Below are 18,158 nucleotides of genomic sequence, written 5' to 3'. Positions count from 1 at the left end.
GCATCGAGTTTCCAAGAAAAATTGCTAGAGGGAAACCTGGCGCTTGTCTGAGCTGCAAGAGTGGCGGCTCGTACAGCATGCAGCTGGTATTCGCTACTTCGCGAACTCAAACAAGGTTCAAGTCACTTATATTTCAACATTGCGTTCGATCTGCGTTTCTTTTTTTTTTTTTTTTTTTTGTTGATCGCCTTTTTAGCTGCCTTTATTTTTTTTCTTTCTTCTTTTTCTTCTGTGATGCACTGTCGCGACTAGGCGCATTTCCAACAAAAGCATTTGTCCGAACCTCGAATTCGATCTCTCATCTACCACGTTCCCCTTAGCTTTCTTACTGAATATTTTTTTTTTTTTTTGACAGAATTCACTGCATTAAAGAGTCTAATTGGTTCGAAAATTATGCTCCCGTGAAACGCCTATGCTGGTTTAAAGGCACTTTGTCTTTTACAGCACGCATACCACTTGTCCTGGAGTAGTCAATCGGCCAATTTGCTCGGCACCTTTAGCGAAAAAAAAAAAAAAAAAACTACAGGCCAACGCCGTGACAAGGCCACGCATGGTCATGCCCCATGCTCGATTGATGCGTTATAGAACAAACTTATCTGGAAACCAGCACCTACAGCTATAGCAGCTGCTAACGCTCGCGTAGTTCGCAGCTGACCACTCGATCATTCAAGCGTTATTCAATACACTGTAGTGAATTGCAAATATTTATTTACTTTTTTTTTTACCTCGAAATATTGCCTTCCTTCATCCCCAGCCATTTTTTTTTTTTGCACGTCAGCTTTGATGGCGGGAGTACGAAGATGATGAAGAGGAGGAAGAAGGCGCCGCTGGCCGAAGCGCCCGGTCCACATCCGACCCGTCGCCAACAAAGGCAGGCAAGCACACCGCGAAGTCGACTGCGTGCGCCCTTGGTAAGCGCAATGATCTTGAGCGTATACGGAACACTCGGACGAAGTCAGAATTCGTCTCAGTAGCAAGTACGAGCCACATGGTATAGCGTGGCGTGTCCACGTAGCGTAGGTATAGCTTCGCTGGTGTGACGGCATCTATTCCGCGTTAGCGCATCGCCAAACGCCGGTCAACGCATCGCATCGCTGTAGGCGGTCCATAAAACCCGAAAAGACCTGAACTGTCGAATCGCAACGTGAAGCGCACTGCTGTATACGGAGCACAAGCCTTATATACCGAGCTCGTAGCTGCGCGAATAAACAGGTCCGTACCCGTCGTGGAACGGTCTGGTCGCCGTATACGCGCTCACACACACTTAAGAAACAAGGCAGGTGCCTGCCGCGACAAATGAAGCGCAGCACAATGTCTTCCGAAACACGAATACTACGCAGAAACACAAAGCTGCCTTAGGACGACCTGCAGTTTGCGACGCTTTCTCGGCATGTCTTTACAATACGTGTTTTACAGCGAAGCTGTTAGTCTGTAGTTGGTCGGGATTATTCGTGTCCGCGTGCGCGGTGCTTACACAAAAACATGGGCCGATTCCGGAGACAGTGCAAAGAAGCGGGGAGCGCACAGTGTGCTGCTTCTCCAAGAGGCATCATATGACGTCATCACTTGAAGACGTAATTGCGTGACGTCACGACGACGTCATCAAATTGCATCATCCGGCGATATCGTCACGTGACGATGTCGTTATCACGTAACGTAACGTTTGACGTGATAATGGCCTTACGCAACCTTTGGTGTGATGACGTCATCACACGACGTTTGAGGTGATGACGCAACCACGTTTCGTCATGATGTCAAACGTGACGTCACCCCTTGGTCACATGGGTTTTGGTACCATCGGATCTTCGGTGTGCATCCCCTTTGACAGGGTGGAATGGAGGCAAATTTTTGTTTTGTGAAGGGCTCGTAAGCAATCCGTTTTATCATATATCATTAACTTTGGCCGCACTATAGCAGCAGCCGCACAGATAAATACTGAAGGCTCGCGGGCTGGCAGTGCCAGTTCCTCGCACGAAAGCGGTGCACTGAACATGTGTGGCACACAGGCTTGACATATGGGAAATATTCAAGACATGCGGCAAGGCTTGCTGCTACACTTGCCTCGGACAAGCCAGTCTACAACACTAAACTTGAAGGTTTTGTCTCGTTCTGGATTGGTTACTTGCAGTCACTGCGGTTAAGTCATTGGCGCACCCCTGCAATCACTACAGGCCGTATACTGTACGGCAGCCCGAAATTACCCCGATTCCAGAAACTTCCAAGGAACTGTAACTATACGGTCAACAACGTCACTAACTCGTGTCGCTTCGTCACACCAGCGATCACACGTCGGAATCCTCGCTGAAGCGCATTCAATCAAGAATTCTCGATTTTCTCTTCACAGATTCAGAATCCGTATTTTCGTTGGTTTACCCTGCTGTACAGAGCGCAGAAATGCACGCAGGCGTGTCACAGTTTGGCTTGCGTGGCAAGGTTTTCAGCGGAAGGTAAGCGAGTAAGGTCGCCGGGAGAACGAGGAGTTCGCGTCGGATCGCCTCTTCCGCAACACTCAGAACCGAGGGCGCGCTAGCAGTCACTCTTGCAAAAATAACTGCTAGCTTCTTTATATTCAATTCTATCTTGTAGAGTTCTCGTAGCGCGCGTTCAGTGTGTTCGGGCTAAGGATGCAAAATTTCCGGAAATTGTGATTGGGAGGGGGAAAAGACGGTTTCTTTCCCGTATTTTTTAAAGGAAATTTTGAAATCTTTCGGAAAAAATTGAAAATCCTGTATAAATAGCTTATATTTATTATTCCAGCAATAATATTTATTTAGCTTTAAGTACATGCGATAATTACGCAGATAACGCGAGAACAATTAGAATGAACACCTTGTTCTCTACTACGAAAGACTGTTAATCTGACAACAGGGAAAAAGGTCACTCACGGTCCGAGTCACTCTCGCTGGACACACTTGCACTAAAAACGATAGCGGTTGCTTTCACATTCAAATTTTGATTGCACGTTGACGAGTTTTCGAAAACGTTTACTAGTGAGTATGTTGCGAAGCTTGTTATGAACAATGCCAAACAAAAATCAGTGTAGTTCACAACTGGCAAATGGCGAAGGTATATGCAGCAGCCTAGAAGATACATATATGTGTCAGCGGTTGGTTAGTGAAAGGCCTTGTATACATCACGTTGACGATTCCGTGTGCTTCGCGTTGTCCCAGACGCCAGTCCTGGACCAAAGCACAAACGGCGTCCCGTATTCCGCTATGTTTGAAAGCTACCCTGCGTTTTTCAAAACGAATGTGAAAGCATATACTTAAGACACCGGAAAGCTGTGCTGTCCTTTTCTTGTCGTCGCTTTTATAGAATTGTACGCTGCACAGCACAGAATGGCAAGTACAACTAGATGCAGAAATTTTGTTAATGTTCTTTTTTCCCACTTTCTCTGTGCTGAAACAAATGTCACAGCTTCTCCAGACAGGCGAAGCATTGAATGCGATAGCAAATTATTAGACAGTTATACAAAGTAAGCTTAGTCGTTTAGTCAGCTGCCTAAACTGCTGTAGACATTCGCTTACCAACTAAATTAACAAGCACGTTGTCACGCGCGCACAGGCAAACACGAACACATCTCACTATAGATTACCGCGGAAACCATCTGTCAGAATGCTGACATGATGAAGAGCGGCAGCAGCGGCAAGCGAATTTCTATTCCTGCTGCCTCTCGCTTCAACGGGAACTATACTCCGTTTCATACATCAGGTGCAAGGCTGTGGAGGCTAGAGATACTTTTAACAGCGAAGCTGTTTAAGCTGGAGGTAGTCCGGTGGTGTAAGCCCTGAAATGTGAGCCAATCCTGGAGGTAGTGCAGAAAGGGTCCCAGCGCAATGGCACATACCCCCGTGAACTAGCGAAGCTGTTTAAGCTCGAGGATGGTCCGTCGAGTGTACGCCGCAAAACCTCCGCCTGGTGATGACGTCACTATGCGTCGCCTAGCAACGTTTCACCTCAGCTGCGCCGACCGCGCCGAGCCTCGCCACAGCTGCGTGAGCCATGACGTCACCACGCCGTGCGGTGTGGTTGCCGCAGCTGCGCAGAGGCGGATAGCCGTGACGTCACTGCGCCCACCCACGGGATATATAGTTCCGCGTCGAGGCCGCTACGACACAAAAGCCCCACCGTCTCCGCGCCGAGCACATCACCGCGAAGATGGGGCGGCCGAAGAAGAGCATCACTCCCGAAGAAGAGGAAGCGCTGCGCGAAAGCCGCCACGCCGTTACTCGAGAGCGAGTGAGACGACTTCGGTCCGATCCCGAGTATCGCGCCGCCGAAGCGGCGGCGAAACGTCGGCGATTCGCAGAAGACCCGGAGTTACGAGCCCGCGAAACTAAGCAAAAGCGTTTGAGCGCCCAGATAATTTAATGACAGAGTGTTCGTTGCTCCTTGGACTACCGGTGATTCCGGGGTGATCTTGCGCAAAACGTGGCCGAGTCTCGAAGCATAACCTCGCAAAAACTTGGCCGAACCGAGACAAAGCTAGATGAGGTCGCTACCTTCGCTGTTTGCTCAGTCTTCGCACCACTAGTGTGAAGCTGCCCCTAATTTTTTTGCAGTGGCTGCGTTCGCACATGTAGAAATAGTTAGGTGTTCTTGACCCATTTTTGTGAAAATGTTTTTTAAATAAGTTCAGTTCTGAATGAAAAAAAAAAAAGAATTTACCCTTAGAAACAAACACACCATGTACTCATACGGCTGCTAACACGTTGTCTAGATCAATTTGCTTCAGTTGTTGTTGTTTTTGCAGCCCATCGCTGCAGCCTCACGTGCATGCTCACGCTAGCAAACGCCGCTGGCGCTCAGTGAAGCATAAACGGAACGCGCGGAGTGCTCAGTACTTCGTGCGTAGCTTCCACAGCGTTGAACCTGTAGTATGAAACGGATTAGGGGCGCGCGAGAACACAGCGCACACGACGCTATTAGCTATATCCGGCTGGCTAGCCTTCGAACCCTGCGCAGATTGCCTTCAAGATAGGACGCGCGCGACCACGTTCAGTAGAAGAAGAGATGAGAAGACGGCGCGCAGCCTCTCCGCCTTCCACCCTGGCGAGTAGAGTTAGAATATATTCTAGTTCACTCTAGCGACAAGGCAACGCTTAATCAAGCCACCATACTTCTCGACTCACCTTTGCAAGTGTTCGCTCATACCTAAAGCATACGGCGCGCGGCCACGGTGTTTTCGCACTAGGATTTGATATATAATATCACCGCAACGCCGACGGCGGAAATTCGCCTGGAGTGTCCATATAATTGCTATCACAATAAAAACGACTACAGCCATTTTCCAACAATTATCCAGGTTTTTTTTTTTTTTTTTTTTTTTTTTACCGGCCCTTACATCTCTAGCTATATATAGCTCGGTCAGTAACAGTGTGAAAGTACTTCATCGTGAATTGCCAGAACTCTCGAAAATGAAGCTCCTAGCGGTTACTCCCTCAAAGGGAATCTCTAGCGCTCCCTTTGTTTTCATACTCGAAAAATTACACCCTGTCAGGTTTACCTTGTGCAGCAACAATGATCACCAACCTTGCGTGCATTTATTTTTAACGCTCAGCGTCCCATACCAGTCAGGAACGACATGCGCGTCTCAGCGTACCGTAGCGTTCCTGGCAGGCACGCACGTATACGTAGAGGACAAGGTACGCAGAGAACAAAATACGCCCCGAAGGGTGCAAAATAGTTTAAAGCGTGTTCCCTGCGCGCTCCCTGAACGCCTGCGCAGCACCGTGTTATGTCTGCGCACGCAGCTCTGCGGCAGCAATGGACGACAGCGCGAGGCGACAAGAACGCGCGTGAGATGTCGTCCAGCCGGGCCGGCGGGGGCGACGACGAAGTCGACGGGGCGGACGCCAGCGGCGGCAGGGAGCGAGCCAGGCGGAGCGCGCTCGACGCCCGTAACGTAGTGGTCAACCTGCGGGCGCTCGCAATCACCAGCGTGGCAGTGGACACTTGCAAGCTGGCGCTGGCCACCGTGACCACGGTGCGCCGACAGCCCAACCGCGGCTTCGTGTTCCTCGCCTCCATCGCCGTGTGGTCGCTGTCGGCCAAGCTGGCCGTCATTGTCGCCAGTCTAGCCGCGTACGGGCTCGTCTTCTGGGCGGCGTCGCGCGAGGCCCGCCGGCCCATGCTGGCCGCCGCCGCGGTGTTCGCGGTCGCCATCGTGATGCGCTTCCTCTTCATGATCGAGGGCGCCGTGGTCGTGCTCCAGGAGAGCGCCACGCATGCGCACGCCAACGACAGTTCCGCGCTGGATGCGCCGCACCTACATGCGTCGGCCGACCACGGGGTGCTCACCAAGTCAGGTACGTGGGTTAACTTCCTCAAGGGCGACTGTGTGGAGACAGGACGAGGCGAAGAAGGGAAAGGGGCGATTACCTGCACCTCCTTTACCTACCCTATATCCCGGTCGGACACTGCAACCGCGGGCAAGTAAACCCCTTGGATCTTGTAAAAGTAGCGTCAACTGCCGGGAGTGCCTCGTGGTTTCTGCCAAAAAAACTTTCAAGCTTACAAACCACACTCGAAAGTCAGCCTTTCTCGCAAACAAAATGTGCTGCGAAAAAGACCACCGGCGGAAAAATCTTATCTCACTTTTCAGAGACCGAGAGCAGCAGCGAAAGCTTCGGGAGCGCGGTTGCTATGGCAACGTTGACATTTGGGGTACCCGTCCCAGTGCTCCTTTGCGAAAAACAACACGTGACTTCCGCTACACTTTCTCTAATACGTTCGTGCTGGCCGGCGCCTCTCCTGGGTTTCCTTCCTTCATGAGGGCTATTGTCCCGCAAGAGATACGAAAACCTTCAAAATTGTCCCGCATTTCACAATTTATTGTTATTGTTCGGCAGTGCCTTGAGTTCAGCTGCACCTGACCACCCTGTTTGAGGATGTGTTAGCTGCAAGCCCTCCAAGTTTCCAAAAAGGTCGGCTAGCCGCGCGGTTCACGGCGGCGACGAATGCTTTTGATGATGATGATGATTTATTGGCATCCCCTTTGAAACGGGGCGGCGACAAATAGTCACCTAGCCTGCTTGATTTAATCAGGTATACTATACATGTTCTTTATCTTGCATTTTTGTATACCCATCATTATTTTTCTTTTTCCAAAATTTACCTTGTACCGCTGCCTATGATTTTAAGAGATCAGGTCGCATCCATCTTTTCCCTACTTTTTTTCCACCAGTACTCTAATCGTCTCTTGCTGATCTCTACGGCTGATCTGTTTATGTTTCCTTCTACTTTAAACCCAAGCGCTTCTGGGAGTTGCACGTTACCTACGGTTCTCGCTGGGTGGATCCCGTCGCATTCCATTAGGATGTGCTGAGTGGTCTCAGGATCTTTACTGCAGCATACACATGTCTCATCTAATTCCGAATATTTGTTCCGATATGTTTTCGTCCTTCGGCAACCGGCTCGAGCCTCAAATAACAAGGCACTGCCCTTTGTGTTATCGTACAGATTTTCCCTTCTAATTTCTTTCTTCTCATTCTTGTAACTCTCCATTGTCCTTTTCGTTTCCATTCTTTGCATCCAATTCACGGTCTCTATTTCTCTCATTTTCTTTCTGATGACCCCTGGTTGTCTATTTACAGTTTCGATTATCCTGTACTTGGTTGCCAACTTCCTTGACCTCTTCCTCCATTCTGTGTCCACGCTTTTCATGTAGAGATACTTGTGCACTTTAGCCGCCCATTTATTTTCATCCATGTTCCTGAGCCTTTCTTCAAAACTAATTTTGCTTTGTGCTTCTCTGACTTCAAAAGAGGCCCAACCCATGTCTCCATGCACTGCCTCATTTGTCGTATTACCGCGTGCTCCCAAAGCCAACCGGCCTACTGATCTTTGGTTAACTTCCAAACCTGCCAATATATCCGATTTTAAGCATATAATGGCATTTGCGAATGTTAGCGCTGGCACCATTACTCCTTTCCAGATTCCACGCACCACCTCATACTTATTGTGGCCCCACAGTGCTCTGTGTTTCATTAATGCTGCATTCCGCTTCCCCTTTATTTTCAGATTATCTTGGTGGTTGCTTGAGTAATTCTTTCCTTCGTTTATGTGTACGCCGAGGTACTTATATTGCTTCACTATGGGTATTACTTGCTGTTGAATTGACACCACGAAGTTACTCGTGTGCTCATTAAAGATCATAATCCCTGATTTCTCTGTGCTAAACTTAAGGCCTAGATTTGTCGCTGCGTTCCCACAGATATTCGCAAGTATCTGTAAATCTTTTTTATTGTCCGCTAGTAGCACAATGTCGTCTGCGTACATCAGTCCAGGGATCTTCTGTTGCACCAATTGTCCATTACGCATGTAGGATAAATCAAAACCTAATTCGCTGTTTTCCAGTCGTCTTTCTATGCCCTTGACGTAAAGCGTGAACAACAATGGTGACAGAGGGCATCCTTGCTTCAATCCTTGGTGAATTCCCACCATTTCATTTCCTTTTCGGCCTTCCCATGCCACTTGTACTTGGTTGTCTCGATATATCTCCCTCAGCAGCTCCACGAAATCGTCATCTATGCCTTCGTATTGAAGAATATCCCACAACAATTCCCTGTCTACGTTGTCATAAGCTCCCTTAATATCTAGAAATGCTATCCATAAAGGTCTTTTCTGAGCTACTGAAATCTCTATGCACTGAGTTAGTACAAACATATTGTCTTCTAAGCGTCTGCCTGGCCTGAACCCATTCTGTAGTTCCCCCAATACACCGTTTTCCTCCACCCACTTCGACAGTTCTAATTTTATGGCTTGCATTGCCATTCTATATATCACCGACGTTACTGTAACTGGCCTGTACGAGCTCGTCTTATCCTTATCTCCTTTGCCTTTGTAGATAAGATTCATCTTGCTTTCATGCCATCCAACGGGAATATTCTTTGTTCTAATCACTTGCTCTATGGCATTAGTCAGCAGTGCCTTGCTTTTTGGACCGAGGTTTTTGATTAGCTGTATTGGGATTTCATCGGGTCCTGCTGCCGTGTTGTTAGGGACATTTTCTGCTGCCTTTTTCCAATAAAAGCTTTCTATGCTGAATTTTGATCTCTCAGGCCTCTCTGTTGTTGCTGGATCTGTTGTCTGAACTACGCTTTTTCTCGTACCGAAGTTATGCCTGATAACGTCTGTGATGTACCGCAGCGCATCATCGCCTTCATAGATGTTACCGTCTTCATCCCTTATAGCCGTTTGCGAGTTTCTAGTTGGAGCTCCGAGTGCTTTTATATGGTTCCAGAATCTTTTTGGGGCGCCTTTGTCTCTTTTGTGAATGTTACGCACCCAACGTTCACTTGCGCATTTAAGTTTCTCTTGCACGAGCTCACTCGCAACCCTTTTCTTTTCTCGGTATGTATTCCATCTAAGGAGCACCTCTTCTTCTTGTAATCCCAACTTTTTGGCTTCTCGATGAACCCTAGATGCCTCTTTACGCTCTTCTATAGCTTGTTTAATTTCCTTGTTCCACCACTTACGTGGTTTCCTCTTTCCAATCCAACAATTGTATTGCCGTGTCCGCCTTATTTCATGCTGCATAACCTCCACCAGTTCCTTATATTCCCAGACTGCTGTAGGAAAAGCCTCAATTTTCTTCTCTATGTTGTTTGCGATCTCTGTTATTTGCTCGTCATTCATTTTTAAAAACTCTGAGGCTATTGGTTCATGTTCTGAGCTGGTATCTCTCCCAAACTTTAATGCTAAACGTCTATGATCGCTTCCCAGGCTATTTTTGGCGCCAGCTGCGCGCGCCGCCCCGCCGTTCCCCCCGATGTGGGCCCCCGGTTAAACACGCGCACGCCGTTGCGTCAAACCACCGTTTGGAAGGTGGAGCAGGTTGCTCAAAAGTGCTGCTTTTACAAACCTGGCTGTAGTGCTGCCAGTTGTGCTGTCAGTTGTGCTGAGCATTCCAGTGACTAATGCTTCCGCGGAGCGACTTTTTTCACTCATGACGGGTGCTTGGAGCAGTGAACGAAGCCGATACAGCGTGAGCTCTATCAAGGCCGAAATATTGGTAAAGGCAAACTCTACCAATTCGTGCCATCAGACGGAGCCATTTTGGAGGGGGTTCGATCTGACAAGAAATATGACTAAGGGATACGGACACAAAATTAGAAAATTTTACGAAAATGCTGAAAATGAATCCTCGGTGTGTGATTAGACTGAAAAGAAGTAGTCACTTAGCTCATTTTTGAGCCGATGGCTTTATTTTTGGCGTTTTTGTGAGCGCGCGCCTCGCCACCCGACCCGCGGGAATTGGAAGGCGTGACGTCACGACACCCTCGTCGGATAGCCAGCCGGCCGGCCGCGGTCATTCGAAGCGCGCCGACGCCGCCATCGTAGCATGGATTCGAGTTCTGGTGCGTCTACCAGCGATGAATACACGTCTGAAGACGAGGACCATTCCAACTTGGCAAGAAATATTACCGCTTACGGTTACGAGCCTTCCGTGTCAAGCGACGAAGAGCAGGCGGTCGTGGAAGTGCCGCTCAGGTTTTCGCGAACCGTAGCGCGAAGATTTCGCTCTGCACCAGACACCTACGCAAGAATTATTGGTGATTTCCCGGCGTAAATTTTCGGCAGTGGCGTAATCGTGTTGCTGCCGAAGATTTACACCAGCAGCGAAGTAGAATACACTTGGTTAATGCAATATTAGCTGTTTAGGCTGTTTGAGCTCTGCGCCACCAGATGGCAGCACCATACAGGCCGCTCACATTTACGGTTGCGCCCGAACGCCCCAACGCCCGCGTTTACCCGATTATTGGACAAGCTAAAGCACTCTAATAGGCAGGCATCCAAAGTTTACGCACCTTCTCGTCTCTTGGAAACGTGTGCGACGGCGTGTCACGACCGACGATGCTGTTATAACAGCAATGTCTGGGCATTTCCTTCCGCTGCGACGTACGTGTCAATACCGAGCGACGACCGCGGGAAGCCTCATGTAAGACGCACCACCTGCGTGGAGCGCCGACGGGGATAGTGTTTCAGACGCACCACGTGCGAAGATCGCCGAAAGGGGTTAGACAAACGCTGCAAGGGTCCGACACCCCTGGAAACACTGCGACAGCTGTGGCCGACCTTGGCCGCGGGTGGGTGTTATGACGTCAAATTTCAGCTTCTGCCGGCGGCCGCTTGGAGGCAAGGTGCAACAGAAAATCGCAAAAAAAAAAGATGTTTCTCGTTCTTTTTTTTTTTTCAAAGCAGTTTGTTGTATTCGTCATTTTCAACAGTTCAACTTTTGTTCCGACGCAAAAGATCACCCGCCAACTTTTGTGTCCATATCCCTTTAGGAAAGTAAAGCAAGCGGCAGTCGAGTACCTTCCAGTCTCTTAATCAGTAACTGTGTGGAAACTGAGCCACAGCTGTTTTGTGAGTGACTGTTTTTTAAGTTTCCAAATTTTTATGTTGGTATTAACTTTGTTTGGTGTCTGAGCATATCACAGTGATGTATAAAATAGTTTTGTTGACACCAATATTTATGTAACTTGTATCAGTTCTCTATTTCCATGTTTCGGAGATGACAAAATATTGCGACAGAAAATTTCTCAGCGTGCTTTGTCAATACCCCTTCCACAATGGCTATGATTTCTTTTTATCACACAAGGCCAATACTTTTGCAGGAACCTGGCAACATTTATAGTATGTTAACCTGGTCCTTGACCGTGGAACTGCCGTGAAGGATTTACTAACTTTTTATGCCATCGCAAAAAGGTCTTTGGATCACAGACGTTTTCTTCACAACAAGTACACTTGAATCTAATTGGTCTTTGTGCAAGAAGCACTTCAAAGAGTGTACCGTGCTTGAAGTTTCACTTAGGCTCTTCACAAGTGTGATTCCCACTAGCAAAATTTCCTGTCAAGAAAAATAACCAAGTCTTTGCAAAGTATGTGCCTCCTTTAAACGAGAAAACTGACCTTGTATCCTCTCGCCCCCCTTGTTATTTTTATTTTTCATGCAGAGAAGAGCCCACAGAACACTTGAATAGCATTGCGCATAAGATTTTTAAAAAATGGTAGGTCTATTTTGTATTCAGATGAAGGGCACACTAAAGGGAAAGTTAGATTGGTATATTAAACCTAGCTCAGGAGCTATGAATTGGCCAAAGTTTATGGGAATTCCACAAAGACGAAAGAACAAAAGACAGACGTTTATATATTCACATTAGTTTTCCATCACATCATAGGTTTTGGCAGAGTCTAGCTGATGCTAGTAAATTATTTATCAACAAGAAAAAAAGGACTAAATTACATCCAAAAGGAATCAAAGGGTGAACCTGAAACGTCTGTAAATGTTTCTTGCATATGCACTCTAAAAAAGGCTTACAGTAACCCTTTGGGGATACTCAAACAATAACCATCATCTATCTCATTTGCTTTTCCTTTCTTGAAAACCCTGCGCTCACTACTTCCCTGTCAAGAATGCTATGCCACACTAATAACTTGCATGCTGTTTGTGACCTGCAAGTTCCGAGTGCACAGCATTAAAAAAAGGGATGGCATGCAAGATAGATGATGATTAGTTTTTGGGGACAAGATGCAAGGTAAATACACCTGGTAGCGAAGCTTCCATAGAAGCCAATACGTTCAAAACATGGCGGCTTATCGGCGGTTCATGGGGCTTACCGCCATCTGTGTGAGGAGGGAACACTTCCGGCGGAAGAAAAAATAATTAGACGTCATACCCGTTAAAAACAGAAGTGAGGTCATTTTGTTCTCATAGGCGCGAAATTTGTTTTCGGAGGCCTGCCATTAGAGCTGTATATTCAAATGCCCCGCCATTCGACTTGATGGGCATTCCGAGCTTTCAGCGCGGAAAGCGATGCAGGAAAAGGTCAGCCGTACGGGTGTCGAAATCGCATCGCTGCACAGAACATACTTTCTTTGGAGACCGACGAAAACATTGGGCCTAGATTGCGTAGAGAGCTCGTTCTTTCGTCGGACGCCAAGCCTGTCGGCCAGCACTGTCGCACGAAAACAACTAAAGTAAACAAGTATCTGACAGTCGCAACTCACTACTTTTGACTGCACACGTTAAGAAACAATAAAACTACCCGCGTCACCTAGTTCAGACAAACGTCGACATGCAAAACAACACAACATGTGAGGGGGGCGTATTGTAACAGGTGAACTTTACGAGCGCGCCTTTCCACGCACTCCAAGAGCTGCATTGCATTACCATTGATAGCGGCGTCAACGCCCGCCGCTATCGATGTGCGCTCTCACGGTGTGCGCTGAAAAAAGGCATTTACTGATAATGATCAAGTAAAATAGAGTTGTATCTTCTTTTCTCGCCATGCGTATATAAAACGGATTAGGAATTTTATTTTCGTTGAATGAATCTAACTGCGTCTCGCTTTAATTAAACAACGCTTTTTTCTTTCCCAGTGTTTATTCCCTCCATAGTCGCACTTCAATCGCTGCTCCCATAACCACCCTTGCTGATGTCGGTGACAATTGGTTTTGAACCGCTTTTCGCCCGAAGCTTCGCGACCTATGTGGATCGACCTTGCAAGAAGGGCTGGTGTAAACTATTTTTTTAGGGTGTAAAGGGCCCAGACACACAAGAATACTGCAAATTCTGTAATGTCAGGCTAATGCGATCAGTACCATGATTTGGGCACAAGATTTGAAAACAGAATCTTGGCCTTCATTTTCCGAGTAAGAGTACGGAAAAATAATGTACAGTGTAATGGGGTCTTTACGCATCTGCATTTACCTTAACACACACCTTTCTTGCATTTCCAGTGGAGGGGGCTAGATATATCTAGTTGGGGTGGCTTGAACGTGCTGGCTTGAATCATTTCACTCCCAAAGCATTTGGCATTTGCTCCTGAGAGCCCGTGCTTGCTTAAAGTTAAGCCACTAAAGATGTCTTGATTGCTCAGGTGAAGCCTGATGGCAGCTGCCAGCTACACATACATGCTCTACTCCTGTAATAATCAACTTCTTTCTGATGAAGAAATATGAATAGAACTTCCGAGAGATAACTTATCAGTCAAAATTTATTTACTGCGCCTTCAATGTTCCTTTTAAATATGAGATGCCAATCTCCACATTACACCTGCATTGCACTACCACTAGTGCTACTGTGGCAGCTGTTCCCACATCCACATTCTCGGGTATTTATGAATGTGCACAAGATCTAACCCTAGGAGTGTTAGCCAGCACCACTCATGGCTATGGCGGCAGTTGTGGAACATCTTTTTGACCAATAGCGTCACCAATTGCAACAACTTGCAGCGGATTCTACTGACTTCTAGTGGATTTTCATTGACTTTTGGTTCCAAATGACTTTATTCGATTTCACTCCTGAAACTGTTCACAATAGAGCAAAGCAGCATTTCACGCTTAATACTTTAAGGAGTACAAGCACATATTTTCGGATTAGTAGAAGCTATACCATAGACTCCTAGCACATAAAAGGATGACACTTAGCAATTATAAAGGTTGGGAAACATAAGTTACTTTAATTGAATACTAAAGTTGGTCTCAATATATCAGACCTGACGTCATCCACATTATTCCTACATCATTATTTATTTTGCATACTGCAGCCCTACAAGGGCTGTAGCAGGAGTGGGTAAAATAGAGGACTCACAAATAACAAACATGAATGCAAATGTTACAAGAACGCTAGGTAACAGAACATGACATAGTCGAATCGACTGCAGAAATAAAATTGTTAAGGGGAAGGGAATGCACATTACCAGGTAACCTGGAACAGCAAAATTTGCTGGCATCAATAAAGCCAGGTACGATGACATTGACCATAAAAAGAATATTCAAGACACGTTTCTTCTGGCTGTGCTCATGTGTGGCAACCACAGCCATCATAGGAGCAGAGCCAGCCAAGGTATGACGACGTAATGACGCACTCACCTCATGAATAACGAAGCTGAAAGTGCTTAGCAGAAAAAAGTATTAGTATCATAAATTAGTTAGCGTGCCCTGATGCTTGTCCGCATTTCTTCTGGGGACGTTCATTTATTGCAAGAAATAATAAGTGAAATGTCATCAGTACAATATATGTGGTCAACCCCTGTGGTTGACCACATATATCACAGCGGAGTGCAGTTTATATGCCTTTACAGAAGGTTTGTATTTGGCAGGCAGATCCGATGAATCTTTCGGCTTTTTTTATATTCAATATCTACTTTGATTCAAGTAAATTAACAAGTGTCTTCCAGATTAATGCACGATGCATCATCTGTGCATTGCTTTTCCAGTGCCATACTTTGTTTATACCTTCAGTGGCTAACTCTCTCACCTTTAAAAATGTCACAAACAATTCAAGCTGCATAATCTACCAGAACAATATTTTGCCTGATCTGCCTACACTGTGATTTCTGTAGAATTGGTGAAGTGTCTCTCCAAAATCCCACAATATGGGCATTTTTTAATACCACTTTTTTACTACACCAACACTTTCAGAGCTTCACGGACCGATGGTACACCTGAAGCATGACATCTTGGACGCTCACAGTACCAACACAGGTGTGGCAACAGCACCACCTGCTCCAAGCATTGTGGATGTTGTGCTGAAGATATTGCAAGTGAACATCATCCACACGTGCTCTGTGGCGGTGCACGTTGTTTTTCTTCTGGTCCTTCGAAAGTACATGCGATGCACAAAGGTCAAGCAGCGTCTTGAAGACATGCCAGCCGAAGCACGGACGTGAAATTCAAGAGTGCAGGAGGATCATCATGACAGTGCAACTGTGCGTGTACAGTGAATGGTACAAGGAAATGCAGCATGTATAACCAAGCCATCTGCACGTAATTGTGTTCTGGTGTCAAATGCTTGTAAATATGCCATGCAATGTGATGTAAGGTCTGTCAGAAAATGCCAAGACAAAAACATGTAAAGACAGTTTTGATAATGCGCATAACGCTTGCTGTGATATATGGACGTCATGAATGTATATGACGAAAACACATGCACACATTTATTGCCATCACTGTAAGTCTCTTGCAAAAACCTCATGCCCTTCCTGGTTGCATTAAACATGAAAACCCAGGGCAATTAAAAGTCTTGCACTACCAATCATTCTTTATAGACGTCAGAAGTGCAGTCGTTATGCTTTATGCACCAATTTGCAGCTTGCATGAGTCTAATGAATAATATCGCGGAAGCGCTTCTTCGGTTCAGATTTGAAATCTGGCTCAAGGCGCGTAGATTGCCAGCTCGTCTGCGAAAATCACTACACGGGGCGCGCTCTGGTGACAATCCGAACAAGTTTTCGCCCTCCTGGTATAAATAAAGCGGCGTTCGCATTTAGCATCAGCGACCACATTAGACAGCAGCTGAGAGTGTGCGACTAATTCATCTTATTTGAAAATAACGCCCGCCATCCGAAATCAAAAGATCACCTAGCGCAGGTTACCCTAGCGCTCTACGCACATCGGCGCAAATCAATGCACCGCAAAAGCCAACGCGCTTTCCAGCCGTGACGCCGGCTCGTGAGTCACAGTGGGCGTGATCAGCGAAGATGTTATTCAAACCTGCTCGTTAACGCACGGCATCCAGGGAGAAATAATCGGAAGTAAGGACACTGAGCAGTACAGGCGCCGTCGTGGAAGTAATAAAGGCACACAACACACCACCCTACTTTTCCTGTCGCCACGGCAGGAAAGATTAGCACAGGTCACATACCTGAATGCCGATGGCAGCACGGATTCACCGTCGTCATTCTTGGCGTAAGGAGATGGTAAGTCGGAGTCCTTGTCACTGAGAACGCGAGCAAGGTTCTTTATTCCCTTGGTTTTGCTTGGTTTGCTGGTCGAGTCGTGCGGCATGTTCTGGCTGCCAAGGAGAGGGAGTTCGTTCTTGCAGCACGCCAACAATTTTAGAAGCGTTTAATGACCACTGATCGCCTGGCAACAGTAAAGTTATTGTCGGACAAGGACGCATTTAGACCAAGCTTAAAATATCTCTACATAGCAAACAAACCTAGGCAGGACATGCAACACGCAAAGGTCGATGCGCTAAGAGGGTAGACATGATACCCGCGAGATGGTCTCTACCAAGCATTCTAGCTCTCACCTCTTATGTCCTTTAGTAATCCCAATAGTCCCTGACGAAAGATGAATGGCCACTCATTTGATTACACCGGAAAACCGTCGGGCACCGGGCACATAGTATACAAAGTGCCCGATGTCCTGTCAAAACACTTCTCAATTAATGGTTGTGGTGAAGACGGTGGCGGCACCTAGTGACAATAATCGGAAGTGTGACCCTCGAGTTTTTTTATAATATTACTCTATGGTGTAGTCGATTACTCAAAATAGACTTACGACACCATGCCGATACCGAAACTGGAGTTGCGCTGGCCTATTACGCTCTACCATCGCTGACTTGACTCACCTGTTCTATTTTTGCAGGCTTTATTCATCATGGGCCACCGAGTTAAGTGGGGTGTCTTACCGTGGGGCGATCTTGCAGTCTTATCGCTGTCGGAAAGCAACTGCTGTTCCACAAATCGTCCGTGAAATATTTAAATCCCAACATACATATCCCGTTTCCGATAGGAAAAGGGCACGCTTTCAAGCATATTGTAGGAAACTATGTGCTTTCAAGATGTCATTTCGGACAAAATTTATTCCAAGTGTCCTGCTCTATACGAGCTTTTATACGGCTGCTCCACTTTATTCCTACAGGAATTAAGGCGGTCGTTCCCAAGCAACCACGGATATCTGTGGAACGTCCGCCCATAGAGTTAATTAACTCTATGCATCCGCCACAAGTCCGGACGTCCATATTTCTAAATGTCCATCTCGGACGTCCGTAGGACGTACAAGAAATGTCCATATCCCGTTCGGATGTCCACAGAACATTCCATCGGGATGTCTGGGGGATATCCTGTTTTGAACTTCCCCTGGTTGTACATAAATGGGCATGCCTAGGACTTAAGTTAGGACATGGATCAATGGCCGAATACGAAAAGAATATAGTTGTAAATTGTAAAGGTTCGTAATTCAGAAATATTTGGCGCGCACAATTGACAAGGCCACAGTGAAGGGGGACACACGAGCGCTCGTGTGTCCCCTCCCCCCCCCCCCCCCCTTCACTGTGTCCTTGTCAATTGTGCGCGCTAAATATTTCACTATGAATTCGTACCAACTCGCCCAACTATCAGTTCTGCTGCAGTTCGTAATTC

The 18,158-nt window shown here is 46.8% G+C and overlaps 2 protein-coding genes across 4 annotated transcripts in view; one reads left to right on the top strand and one right to left on the bottom strand.

Annotated features, from left to right (window-relative positions):
* The window catches only part of LOC119455777 (WD repeat-containing protein 37-like), a 159,327-nt gene extending 142,128 nt beyond the window's left edge, over nt 1-17,199 (bottom strand). For 2 of the 3 annotated variants that reach the window (XM_037717236.2, XM_037717239.2), the window contains exons 1-2: nt 17,045-17,199; nt 16,655-16,804 (exon numbers count right to left, since the gene is read on the bottom strand). In XM_037717236.2, the coding sequence (XP_037573164.1) occupies nt 16,655-16,797 (143 nt within the window). In that variant the 5' untranslated portion in view covers nt 16,798-16,804; nt 17,045-17,199. The remainder of the gene's footprint in view (nt 1-16,654; nt 16,805-17,044) is intronic. The other variant, XM_049669296.1, reaches the window with a different exon arrangement.
* On the top strand, nt 275-16,629 carry LOC119455778 (uncharacterized). The gene is made up of 3 exons (XM_037717240.2): nt 275-911; nt 5,754-6,308; nt 15,433-16,629. The coding sequence occupies exons 2-3, from the start codon at nt 5,804-5,806 to the stop codon at nt 15,678-15,680; spliced, it is 753 nt and encodes a 250-aa protein (XP_037573168.2). The 5' UTR covers nt 275-911; nt 5,754-5,803; the 3' UTR covers nt 15,681-16,629.
* Nucleotides 17,200-18,158: the final 959 nt, after the last annotated feature.

Source organism: Dermacentor silvarum, chromosome 6 (assembly GCF_013339745.2).
Source record: "Dermacentor silvarum isolate Dsil-2018 chromosome 6, BIME_Dsil_1.4, whole genome shotgun sequence".
NCBI classification, from domain to species: Eukaryota; Metazoa; Arthropoda; class Arachnida; order Ixodida; family Ixodidae; genus Dermacentor; species Dermacentor silvarum.
This window is presented reverse-complemented; position numbering and strand designations above follow the sequence as displayed.

What these genes read in the sequence shown, in the direction of transcription:
- LOC119455778 (XM_037717240.2), top strand. Translation starts at nt 5,804, where the DNA reads ATGTCGTCCAGCCGGGCCGGCGGGGGCGACGACGAAGTCGACGGGGCG. An exon ending in CGGGGTGCTCACCAAGTCAG is followed by an intron (nt 6,309 to 15,432) that starts GTACGTGGGTTA and finishes CAACACTTTCAG; the next exon opens with AGCTTCACGGACCGATGGTA.